The sequence below is a fragment of the Schistocerca gregaria genome, chromosome 7 (assembly GCF_023897955.1).
Source record: "Schistocerca gregaria isolate iqSchGreg1 chromosome 7, iqSchGreg1.2, whole genome shotgun sequence".
Lineage (NCBI taxonomy): Eukaryota > Metazoa > Arthropoda > Insecta > Orthoptera > Acrididae > Schistocerca > Schistocerca gregaria.
In genome coordinates this window covers 205,804,434-205,818,242 of record NC_064926.1, presented here as the reverse complement: position 1 = coordinate 205,818,242, position 13,809 = coordinate 205,804,434, and the positions used below count along the sequence as shown (strand labels likewise).

Sequence of the window (13,809 nt, the reverse complement as noted above, 5' to 3'; positions counted from 1 at the left end):
TATGCCGCACACTGCTGAAGCTGTACAGAAAATAGAATACCAGGATTTCCTTAAGTCCAATGACTACCAGATCTTAATAGAATGAGTAGCTTATAAAAATATAATGTTATAAATGTGTGGATTACAACAGATCAGTAGAGACCAGATATAGAGGCATAAAAATATCTGATAACAGTTTTTTAAAGGAAGTTTCAATCTGATGCATAAATATGGGGACTGTGAATAAAGGTATGGCAAGACCAATATATAAATATGAGGCCTGTTAATAATGAAAGTGCAACATGGATGGGAAACAATATCTCGTGAACTAACAACTACAGCTGCATTACATCCCTTCAGCATAGCCACCTGCAAAGTCTATCACCTTCTGTCAGATGTCAGGAAACCATTGGGGACAACTTACAAGGCATTCTCTGTTTATGATGGTGACAGAGTGCCCTAATGCACAGAAAGAGTACAGGTACCACATCATGAAATTTGTGGCTTCAGAGGTGTATTTTCTCCTTCAAGACACTCACAACGTCAATCAGATTTTGAGAAATGGACAGCCGAGCTGTATGGTGGAATTTCACAGTCTCATTCCAACCCACACAAAATGCCTTGGTCCATTACACAACCATCCTATACGGTAACACATTCTCGCCACAGACTTCGCATAATCCTTGGTAACATTCGATGCACTTTTACCACAGGTGACATCCACGAATGTTGATCGCCTATTGAAAATGTGCTTTAGAGTGAAGAAATGAACACTGTTCACTTCCAACGCTACACAACAACAAGGTTTTGGAGATTTTCTCTGATAATGAGATAAATGCTTGAATTGCTCTCAAAGTCATTCTCAGGAGATCCAGGATTGGGAGGAAAACAAACTCTCTATTCCAGATTGGGAAAAATAAAGAGAGGCAACACAGAAAAACTTTTCTGTTATTACTGCCCAACAGAATTTTAAATGTAGAATAAATTTCTAAATTTCTGTCTATGATCAAAAACTTGTTAGGTCCTCAGACTACCAGTTTTGGCCAACAATGACCATCTCGAGATCTGTTTAAAAACATGTCCTAATATCATGCAGTCTTAGTGGCATCGTCAAAAGACAAACACAAAATCAGTTTAGCATCATTGCACATATATAAAATATGTTTATAATAGAGTCATCTTCCTAACAGGACTACTGTTCAAAACAACTTATTTTTTTATGAACTGTAATGCTGTTTACAAGATGACTCTAGTAGATACCATATTTTATATATTTGCAATGATGCTAAACTTATTTTGCATTTAAAATAGACCTGAAGATGGTCATTGCTGACCGAAACCGATAGTCTGAGGACCTAACAAGTTTGCAATCACAGGCGGCCATAGAGAAATTTATTCTATACTTTCTGGATCCATGTGGAACTTCTAAGAGCTTAAAATGTTCCAGCAGGAAACTGAAAGAGAAAAGGAATCTCTACCTAACAGTGACTAAATACTGTACGAAATGAAATGATCGTGTGGCATTGTTGGCTAGGACGCCCCATCGAGAGAAGTTCAGCCTCTGGTTGCAAGTCTTACTTCAGGCGATGCTATACTGGGCAACTTGTATGTCGGTGATGAAGAGGACAGCACAACACCAAGTCCATGAGTGGAGAAAATCTCCAGTCTAGCCAGGAATTGAACCTGCGCCTGCTGCATGATAGGCAAGCATGTAGCCACTCAGCTAAACAGGCAGACGTATTGTACAAAACATGTTAATGGACACCTCTTCACCACATCTAAGCATCGCCCATTGCTGAGACTTTATAAATGGAATGGACAGTCTACTTACATCACTAGCATTTCCTAGGTATGCAACTATCAATGAGAATTAAAATACATTCAAAATTTCAACATGATTTTCGATGGTCAGTCAGCTACATTGACAAATGCTATATAGATTGCCCATGGCACTGTACACAAAAGACTTTCTTCATTACAATGACAAACAGTTGCAGTACATGACAGACCAAATATTACAGACTCAGAAATATACTACGTTCAGAAAGACAAAATTCCTGATTTTATCAATCTTAGTAAAAATTTTATAATGTTTCAAGTACCTTTCATATGAAGATACAGAGGCAAAAAGAGTCATCTTATGCTGTGTAAGGAAGGTATGATCCTGGATATTCAGATGTTTACAGTCTGTGAAATACAGCAAAAAAGATACATCTTTACAAACATGGTATTCTTTTGTTGGGGGCCAGCAGGAGTGTGATTGAATACAGCTGACTGATGGCCACCTAAATAAATATTCCCTTGTGCTTAGGATAACAACTGTATCATAAGAACTAAATAGACTGAGTGACCACATAAAACACTTCTCTTTCAAAGACAGAGGAGCGGTTGGCTATCCTGACTTTTTATTGTTTCGATTCTGGAGTTTTTATTGTTTCCAGCCTGGAATTTTTACTACTGTCTTGTACCTAAATTTATTTCTATAAGACACATTAAGTACATCTACACTGAGTTCAATTTAAACAATTAGGTAACTGCTACTGATATATGGTGACTTAGCATCTCATTCCACATGACAATGGTATGGAGATTGAGAAAGAGGTAATCACACATAAAAACTTTTTAACTGTGGTGAGAGATTTTAAAAACGGATGATATATAGGAAAAAATGAAACAGATAATGATAACCATATCAAACACACACACACACACACACACACACACACACACACACACACACACACACACACACACACTCTGCATATATTAACATTAATTTTGTGAACCATAGTTGACTGAATTGTACTTACTGTTTCAACAAATTCGAATTTCTTTTTCTCTTGGACTTCCTGTAGGAGAAACACGTACTCCAAACTGGCTTCTGAGAAAGCTCGCTTTTCGAGCATCAGATTCGCATCAGCCTGCAAAACAACAAAAGGAATAAAAATTATATAAGCATTTCTTCAATGAAATGTGTTAAAATGTTTTTAGTTAGATATACACATTTTCAGTCAGTGATGGTAAAGCATGTGTTATAGTATTAGTAGTTTCTTAGTTAACTGAGTGACAATGGCTGCCAAGTCTTTGGTTCAAACACATTTCCACTATTACTAAGATTGAGCACTTGTGCCCTTCTTTCCTCAGTGTGGCGAGTCATATGTGTATCTTTTGCATGTGGATGACAGGTGAGCATTACAGCAATGTAAGTGTTATTTCTATGTTCTTGTGGATGAATATGGAAATTGTTGGTAAGAAAAGAGCAGAAAGAAAGATATCATCACAGAAGTGTTTCTCTGTACAACAGCAACTTTTTTGGTGAACTGATCACGGTTGCTTGATGAGATATTGCAAAAAAATGTAAGACACTGGCAAAGTTTGGTGATCCGGAACTGTACACCTCAACTTCTCATTCTCTTACAGGCCAAGTGCTGAGGCTGTGAGGTCTTTCCACAGATCAAAATACTACCTTCCCATTGATCAAAATCAATTTATTTTGTGTTGGTGACCTCTGCTATAGAAGTGGGCAACTAAGAAATTGATATATCACAAACAGGATCCAAAATGCCACATTCTTAATTTATCTGTATCTCTTAATTATCTCTTCTTTCTGCGAGGTACACACAAATCTCAAATCCGAAGTAGTCTTACAATCTGTAGGAGCTGGATGTAAATGGAACAAGAAAAATATGTAGACTGAATAGAATGATTTTCTCTGACTTTCGAAACACACATATGGGTGCATATACATGCTGTGACCTAATGCTTTTGTAAGTAATAGTATATACACAGAAAGAAAGCTGCCCAAATTGTCCACGGTCATGAGTCACATATGGTCAGAAACAGATGAGGCAAAACATAATGCAAAACACAGCTGTTACAATATCACGCAACATACGGTAACTATAACAGTTTATAATATAAATCGGCAACCCTACAGAAACTTTGCACACACTGAATTATTGGGAATGTTTTCCACAATATGACAATGCCAACTTTTTAAACTAGTTACCCTGCATCTACACAGTGTTTTTTTTTTCTAAGTTTCAATTATTTCTCATGCAATTTCTGTTATCAATGACTCTTGTCCTGTACAGTTAAGCAAATGCAGCCACACAGTAAAATGGTGTGTTAACAGAATGTGACGAGCTCGATACATAGTGAAACCGTTAAGACTGTTAACGTCGGAGGAAGTTGTATGTCTGGAGTAGATGGAGACCATTAAAACGGGAAAAATCTGAGCACTGGATCTGTGTTCCTTTCTGCGAATGTAGGTACAGACGCAAGCATGCGAGACAGCCGGTTCGCGGCGCGTCGCGATCGTACCCTGGCAGGCTGCAGCGACATGCCGTGCCGGGCATGTTGGCGTACCGAGGCGTCGCTTAGCGTCGCGCGGACTGGTCGATAGAAGACGCCGACGCCACGCGCTGGTTGCAAGGCGCTTGCGCAACGCCCACGCGGACGCCACTCTGTCTACGACGGCGCGTCTCTCCGCGCGAATCCAACAGTGACGTCACTCCGCGGACGGGTGCGCTTAAAACTTCGCGGGAACCCTCAGTGACGTCACAACTCGCTACCCCGGTGACGTAACCCGCACTGCTTGTTCCATTCCCACTATTTTTCGGAATATACAAATTCAATTGAAATCGCTCTGTAAGAGGAAAGGCCACAGCCATTGACGAGACGCAAATATGATTCTACTCATTAATAAATGGCACAGTGCCGCTTACAGGTTGTCTGTCTAAAAGCGTGCTGGGGCAATAAAAATTTGATTTTCAATATTTCATACACTTACTGACCGAATTTAAAATTCTGTCACAATACAGAGTGCGGCGTGGGAGCTTCCTTATTTTAAAAAATCAGAAATCAGAAATTATTAGACACATCAATTTAATTCGTTTTTATTTACAAAGAGTAACATTAAAGGTTTTTTTCCATTAAATTCTGAAAGTGATATTTGGAAGGTGGCGTCCGTTCTGCTCAATGCATTTAGACAGTCGAAATCGGAAGTTTCGGTCCACTTAGTAGTAGTAGTAGTAGTAGTAGTAGTAGTAGTAGTAGTTGTTGTTGTTGTTGTTGTTGTAGCTTTATTCATCTGTAGATTTCTTTTTACAAGGATGCAGGACATGTCAAAGTATTTCCAAGTTTAGATCAATTTAAAATAAACTAATTCGTATACACATATATTTACATACTTCTAGTTATGCACTAGTTGAGCACTATGGAACTTAAAATCTGTGGTCATCAGTCCCCTTCTAGTCATACATAATCATTAAATTTACTACTGGTATACGTTTTTTACAAATAACTTGCTAAAATAATGTAATGCCACACCGTTCACTCATATCTCAGCATCAATCACTACTCTCTCTCTCTCTCTCTCTCTCTCTCTCTCTCTCTCTCTGGTGATCTCTGGGCAATTATCTGTACCGCAACTTCCCATTTGCTATCCCTCCATAATGAGTGAGACGTTGAGTTCAGAAAGAGGAAGAGGTGTTACTATTGTGCTATGCATAGCTTGGGGTAAGTATTTCTAGAAAGGGAAAAAGAAGGAAAGAAACAAAGTGAAGGAGTTACGTGGAATATTGGATGTTTTATAATAATAATAATAATAATAATAATAATAATAATAATAATAATAATATAATATTATTATTATTTATATGTACAACATTTTTTATCAAACCCCTACTCTGTTTTATCTAAGTAATCCTTCAATGTATAAATTGTATTGCGTAACAGGTACTTTTAGCTGACTTTTTAAATATTTGTATTTCTGCAATTTCTTTAATCTCTTTTGATAATTTATTGTACAGTTTTATTCCTTGGCAGAAAATGTTGGCAATAGCAACACGAATATTGTCCCGTACCTCAGCCAAGGTTTGCGAACGATTAGTATACACCAAGGATTTGAGTTAGCCCCCGAAGAAAAAGTAGCATGGCGCTAAATCTGACAAGCGTGCTGGCCACTGGAGATCGTCCCTCAAAGAGATGAGACGATCGGGAAAGTGCTCGCGCAAAATGGTCATCGATGTTCGAGCCGCGTGAGCTGCACCGCCATCTTGTTGGAACCAGACATCACCCGCATCCATTTCTTCAAGTTCTAGAAGAAAAGACTGTTCAATCATCTGGACATAGACCTCAGAAGTGACCGTCATTGCCTTATCGTTCTCTTCGAAAAGCCATGGGCTAATAGTAGCAACTTTAGATAGTGCACACCAGTCACATGTTCTGTATGCAGGAGCTGCTCATGAAGTTCTCGGGGGTTCGTGCCACTCCAATACCACATGTTTTATTTAGTCACGCAGCCAGACAAATGAAAATGTGCCTCGTCGCTGAAGAACACTAGGGCGTCATGAGGCAGCTCATCGATCAAGGCGAACGTCCTGGTTTCTTTTTCTGCACACCTGCAATATCCATAAAGGTGTCTGCCCAAATAACAACTGATTTCCCATCAGGGACACGAGCTGCAGGCGGGATGTTGAACTGATTCCTGAATGCACGCCGAGTTCTGATGATCGAACGTCCATTCGAGATGTAGGCCGCAACGGCGAACGCGCGCTCCTCTCTTGCCCACTGCATGATCGCCACTAAACTAACCTTTAAAAAAATGTTAAGTCTCCCACTTTTGAAATGCACTGAAACCCACGCAACAATGAGTAACATTCGCTGTGTCCTGCACGTTTCAAATAAGTAAGTTCCCGCGCCGTACTCTGTATAATCATTAAGAGCAATAAAATTATATTACGGGTTTAACGCAATAAGCTGTTCGTCCACTGGTACAACGTAACTACAACGTGGCGTTTCTCGGCTACATCTGGACGAGAACTGCGTTACACTTCTTCGTCCACTGATGCAAATGTTTTTGTGACCTGCGACTGACTCGACTGCTGATTTCTGTCAGTTGACTCTACAACACCAAGTTATGTAGTTCGCAATATTCTTGTAGTGTACTGAGAGGAGAGGAGAGGAGAGGAGAGGAGAGAAGAGAGAGAGAGAGAGAGAGAGAGAGAGAGAGAGAGAGAGAGGAAATCCTGGATTCATCCAGTCATTTGCGATAATCACAAACGTACACACGTTCAGCTTTATCACTACAAGTCGAAAATAGACGAAGTAAAATTCAAATAAATTTATAAGATGTTGAAGAAACCGTTTGAAGAGTGGCTGAGATTCATCGCCAACCATTTAAAAAAAAAAGTGGGGGAAGTGTGTCTCAGTTGAAGAAAGATTGAATACCTTGAGGTAGGGTCAAGGCCCTCAGAACAGGGAGCGACTCAAAAGCAACTCGTTGCCGACGTGAAAGGGTAATAGGTGAATCACTTCCTGTGTAGTTAAAAGGGGCTCTGCAGACGGCGCGACTGCAGTGTGACTCATCAGTCAATCGCTTGCAACGCATTGCCAACCAGTTGCCAGCAACTCGCCGCCTGCATTGCCCAAGTGATCCTCGAACACACCTCTGTACTGGTTCAAGCAGAAGATGAACGATCAATTTGTGAAAATAAGCTTTGTACGCAAAGTCGATAAAAATCCCATTCTATACGACTACAAGCTTCCAGGCTACTAAAGGAGAGGCTTGACAGAGAAAGCCGGGTGCGATGTGAAAAAAAAAAAAAAAAAAAATCTGCGTATGACATGTGTAGTGTGTCGTCCGTCTATTGATTAAAATAAAATTACCGGTACGTCAATGGACGCAAATGTACAAAAAATTGTAAATCATATTGATGCCAACAGTGAAAAGCCACAAGTCTCAGATACGTGTAAATACAATGGTTCACGCAAATGATTAAACAAGCACAAACCTCCATCTCCACATTTCCGTGTGTATAAATCTCATGGTATTTTTTTGGGTTTTCAAAATAAAGATCACGATGTGCTATGGCGGAAGAAATTAACTGCACCAAGTAACTGTAGCGATGTTTAGTCGTTCCATAAAAAAGTTTTGTGTTTCGGATTTATGTGTTTCAGCTCCTTGGCTGCTACATACAAAATGCAGTTAATATTTCTTTGGATGTCCGGATGAATCCAGAATTTTCTTTGTTTTTATATAGAGAACCACATCTTCCACTGGGCTTGGTTCTGTGCTTGACATGGCGAGTGTAACCATACGATGATAGGGTGCGACAAACAATACTCCCCCCCCCCTCCCCCCCCCCCCCCCCTCTCTCTCTCTCTCTCTCTCTCTCTCTGTGTGTGTGTGTGTGTGTGTGTGTGTGTGTGAACTCCTAAGGGACCAAACTGCTGGGGTCATTGCTCCCTAGACTTACACACTGCTTAAACTAACTCATGCTAAGAAAACACACACCCATGCCCGAGGGAGGACTCTAATCTCCGGCGAACACTCCCTCTCCTCTACGCTCGCACCAGCTGTTTCGTGTGCGAAACTGCGTTGCCAGTAAATCGGCAACCAGTTGGTGCGCCCTCATTTCCGATAATTGACGAAAAAAAATTCGAAATTTTGCGTGATGCTCAATAAGTTAGTCAAGTTACGTAGTTTGGTTGCGTAGTGTATTGGATAGGATAGGATAGCTTGACGTGCTGGAGGTTGTGGATTAGAATCTCATTGGGTACATCAATTTTTGATATTCTTTCTACTTCTTTCGTTTCACCCTCTTTGGGGTACGCTGGATCAATCATTTCTTTGCGCGTTGTTCTTTTCTTAGGGTCCAATATTTCTTCATTCTTTCTGACGTTCTTTTTCTTCTCTTCTTCCGAGAGGAAGCGTTTGAGCTTTTGTGTAGATTTGTCTTGGAATCTTATGTTTTCCTCTTTAGTAATTAATTTAGCTGTTCGATCGATAAGTGACTTTTCTGAAATCTTTAATTCTACTAGGTATTTCTCAGTTTCTTTAAACCAGTTGGCTTTCGTTTTGCAGTTACGGAAAAAGTCCAAGATTTGTTTCGTTAATCTGTTGGAATTCATTCTGAGAAGATGACCATAAAAATTTACCCTCCTTTTTCGCATAGTATCTGAAAGTTTTTCAGTTTTCTTGTAGAGAGTTTCATTTTTGATGTATATAATTTTATTGTCTTGAAATTTTGGTTCTATGAGTTTTCTTAAAATTTTTCTTTCCTTTAGCTCAAGTTTCCCCATTTGGCCTTCGAAATTCATGTTAAGTGTTTCTGCTGGATACAATGCTTCTGGCTTAATTACTGTCTTGTAATGTGCAATTTTGGACCCCCAACAAAAGGGATTTTTTGTTGTATGTATATTTTGTTAGATGGAAGGCCAATTCAAGTTTACTTTTTCTGGATTCCATTGCTTTGCTTTCCCCAGCATTCCAACTAATCCATTCTCCGAGATATTTGAATTCTTTTACAATTTCCATCTTTTGCTCTTGAACTTTGAGGTATTTACATGAGTGCATGATTTTTGTCAATATCTTAGTTTTTTCAAAGGAGATGTGAAGACCTATTATATTATTTATCATAACGATTTTGGTGATTTTTATTCAGTTAATTGATTTAAATGTAATTTTTTATTTCCATTCCTTTATCACATCATTTTAATCATAAAATTCAATTTCATTTGCTCTCATTATTCTGTTTCCACCTGAAATCTTTGTTCACGTGTTTTTTGGTTAATTTTATGAACTGATTTTGATTCATTTTGTTTTGTTTTATCACCCGGTTTCTTCGTCCACATTACTGCGTTCATTATATATATTTGTCACTTTTTTGAATTTCGTTATACTTAAATGCCCCTCTTTCATTTAAATCTTCATCTGCATTATTTTGTCCACAGTGCAATAGGAATTTAGGTTATGTTTTAAATGTATTTATGACGACTACCATGACAAAAAAAACCTGCACATCTGGTAACGGAAAATACATTTTTCACACCACTGCACAGTCAATATAAATAGATTATTTGGTCTTTTGTTTTTTAACAAGTTTGGAATTGTCAAATAACTGAGTATTATAATACACAGATATAACTAAGTTCATATTCTCAAAAACTTCCGATTGGAAAAAGAATAATATAAAGGAAAAAAATGAAAAAGTTCATATGGTGATTAAAATAATGTGACAAAGGAATAGAAACAAAAAAGTAACATTTAAACGAATTATGCACGTGAAGCGATTACCCTATCCATTACAGCATGCAACCAAACTACGTAATTTGACTTTTTTAAAGTTATTGAGTATCATGGAAAATGCCGAAATGTTTCGTCAATTATTCGCAAACGAGGGTCCACAAGTGTGAATGGCTGCAGAGTGTGATACCTGGGATCTTAACCTACATCATCGTGCATCTGGTTTCCAAAAGTCGATCACACCGCTGTAGACCCCTCCTTGTGAGACAAGTATCGCAACTTGAAACTGTGTGTGAGGCAGCGTAACTCATGGCGCGAAAATTTGCCAGACTATGTCCATCTACTATTTGAGAGTGAGAACACTTACCGACTTCTAACAAATTTTGCAAATGATTTCAAATGTTTACGAAACTTTTTTTTACACTAACGAAGGCCTCTCCCCCTCGCAAAATAATGAATGGAAAAAAATACCTCGTATTAAAATTTCGCTCTTCATGCACTAAAACTGCATGGTCAGGCATGACGTTTTCAAATGTGTGTGAATTCCTAAGGGACCAAACTGCACACTTACACACTACTTAAACTTATGTTAAGAACAACACACACACTCAAGCCCGAGGGAGGACTCGAACCTCCGGCGGGACATGACGTTTTAATTTATTGCTTCTTTACTGGAGACTTTATTCGCAACGCAGTTTGCAGACAAGTGTCCATGTATACCACTGAATATACCTACACAATACATCACCGTTCGACACACAGTTCAGAAGATATGACGTCAAGGACATTTAGACGCGTGAAAAACTAGCTTCTGCCTAAAACGGCGAGAGGTCAAACTCCAATAACAGGCATAACGTTTTAATTTATTAATTTTTTACTAATAACTCTATTCGCAAAACATTTTGCAGACAGTATCCACATACAGGGTGTTACAAAAAGGTACTGCCAAACTTTCAGGAAACATCCCTTACACACATATAAATAAAACATGTTATGTGGACATGTGTCCGGAAACGCTTACTTTCCATGTTAGAGCTCATTTTAGTTTCGTCAGTATGTACTGTACTTCCTCGATTCACCGCCATGATTTCATACGGGATACTCTACCTGTGCTGCTAGAACATGTGCCTTTACAAGTGCGACACAACATGTGGTTCATGCACGATGGAGCTCCTGCACATTTCAGTCGAAGTGTTCGTACGCTTCTCAACAACAGATTCGGTGACCGATGGATTGGTAGAGGCGGACCAATTCCATGGCCTCCACGCCTTCCTGACCTCAACCCTCTTGAGTTTCATTTATGGGGGCATTTGAAAGCTCTTGTCTACGCAATCCCGGTACCAAATGTAGAGACTCTTCGTGCTCGTATTGTGGACGGCTGTGATACAATACGCCATTCTCCAGGGCTGCATCAACGCATCGGGGATTCCATACGACGGAAGGTGGATGCATGTATGCTCGCTAACGGAGGACATTTTGAACATTTCCTCTAACAAAGTGTTTGAAGTCACGTTGGTACGTTCTGTTGCTGTGTGCTTCCATTCCATGATTAATGTGAATAGAAGTAATAAAATGAGCTCTAACATGGAAAATAAGCGTTTCTGGACACATGTCCACATAACATATTTCCTTTCTTTGTGTGTGAGGAATGTTTCCTGAAAGTTTGGCCGTACCTTTTTGTAACACCCTGTATATCACTGAATGTACCTGCTAACTTATATCAATTCAAGGAACATAGTTCAGGAAATGTGTCGTATTATAATTGGCGGTTAAGTGTCGGGGGGGACGGGGGGATTAGAGGGGGGGGGGAGGGCGGTTATTGCTGCTGATCTTCTTCTAGCAGCAGTATAACTAAGGTTGCTAAAGGAGGGAAGGCATTCCTGTCTCCAAGGTGGGTCGTCGAACAGACTCCAGACCCAAAAAACTATCGATCTTCATCTCTTACGTACAAAACTATCGGTCTTCACCTCTAACTAACTTCACCTTACATAGGTCTGTTGTAAAATTTTAAAATGTTTTATGTTCGCGTATTGTGTCATTTATGAGGACAGAAAATTTCCGCTGTAAGAATCAACACAGGTTCCGAAAACAGTGATGGCATCAATCCCAGCTCGCTCTATTCGCCCAGAACACCCAAAAAGCAGCAAGTCGATGCAGTTTGCCTCGTCTTCCCGAAGGCGATCTATACATCCGCAGTGCCACCTAATGATCAGAATACGAGCATACGAAATATACAGCAGCTATGTCACTGAACTGAAGAGTTTCTAGCGAACAGAAAACACAATGTCAATCTCCACGGAGAATCTTCGTAAAAGCAACTTCGGGCGCACTCCAAAGCAGTACGATTACGCGAAAATATCGGCTCCTAGCGAACAAAACACACCGTTTTCCGAAAACCTGTAATTTTACTGTGTAAAAATTTTATAAACCTGAGGGTGTCAGTTTACTAATATTCGCAAATAATGGTTACTGAATGTTAAAACTTCATTTTGACTTCCAGTCTCCTCAAGGTAAAAGATAGTCTATAATTTTAAAATGACAGTTCAATTACAGCGTCACGAAATTCGATGTGACAACAAAAACAGCATCTATTTTAGTACAAAAAACCGAAATTGGCAGAAACAGCCCCTAATATGGCAAAAAACACTGAATCAGACACAACAACGAATTTGACAAATATGATGCTGAATTCGTAAAAAACAACACGAATTCAACAAAAAAACACGAAATCGAAGATAACACAGAATTTGGTGGAAAATACCAAATTTGGCTAAAAAACAACAAAAAAAGCGTCAGACTTGAAAAAGAAAACAGCATCGGACTTGGTAAAGAAAAACCCAGCATCGGACTTGGCAAAGAAAAAAAAAACAGCATCGGGCTTGGCAAAAAAAAATAAAAACCAGCATCGGGCTTGGCAAAAGAATAAAAACCAGCATCGGACTTGGCAAAAGAATAAAAACCAGCATCGGACTTGCCAAAAAAATAAAAACGAGCATCAGACTTGCCAAAAAAAAATAAAAACCAGCATCGGACTTGGCAAAATAAAAACCAGCGTGAGACTTGGCAAAAAAAACATCACCGGACTTGGCAAAAAAAACTGCATCCGACTTGGCAAAAAAAACAGCATCGGACTTGGCAAAAAAAAAACAGCATCGGACTTGGCAAAAAAAAAACAGCATCGGACTTGGCAAAAAAAACAGCATCGGACTTGGCAAAAAAAACAGCATCGGACTTGGCAAAAAAAACAGCATCGGACTTGGCAAAAAAAACAGCATCGGACTTGGCAAAAAAAACAGCATCGAACTTGAAAAACAAACAGCATCGAACTTGAAAAAAGAACATCATCGAACTTGAAAAAAAAAAAAACAGCATCGAACTTGAAAAAAAAAAACAGCATCGAACTTGAAAAAAAACAGCATCGAACTTGAAAAAAAAGACAGCATCGAACTTGAAAAAAAAGACAGCATCGAACTTGAAAAAAAAAAAAACAGCATCGAACTTGAAAAAAAAAAAACAGCATCGAACTTAAAAAAAAGCAGCATCGAACTTGAAAAAAAATAACATCGAACTTGAAAAAAAAACAGCATCGAACTTGAAAAAAAAAACAGCATAACTTTTTTCGCAGGTGATTCTGTTGTGTATAGAGAAGTTGCAACGCAAAAAAACTGCAGCGAAATGCAGGATAATCTGCAGAGGATCGATGTTGGATGCAGCAGTTGGCAGTTGGTCCCGGCATCAATAGAGGCACAGAGCATAAATAGACAGAAAGAACCATCATTTTATGAACACAAAATTGCAGA

The 13,809-nt window shown here is 39.1% G+C and overlaps 1 protein-coding gene across 4 annotated transcripts in view; it reads right to left on the bottom strand.

The window, feature by feature from the left end:
• The window catches only part of LOC126281596 (rho GTPase-activating protein Graf-like), a 541,774-nt gene that overhangs the window by 85,806 nt on the left and 442,159 nt on the right, over positions 1-13,809 (bottom strand). For 2 of the 4 annotated variants that reach the window (XM_049980690.1, XM_049980689.1), the window contains exon 5: positions 2,790-2,900. In XM_049980690.1, the coding sequence (XP_049836647.1) occupies positions 2,790-2,900 (111 nt within the window). Of the gene's footprint in view, positions 1-2,789; positions 2,901-4,302; positions 4,377-13,809 lie in introns of those variants that run through there. The other 2 variants (XM_049980691.1, XM_049980692.1) reach the window with 2 other exon arrangements.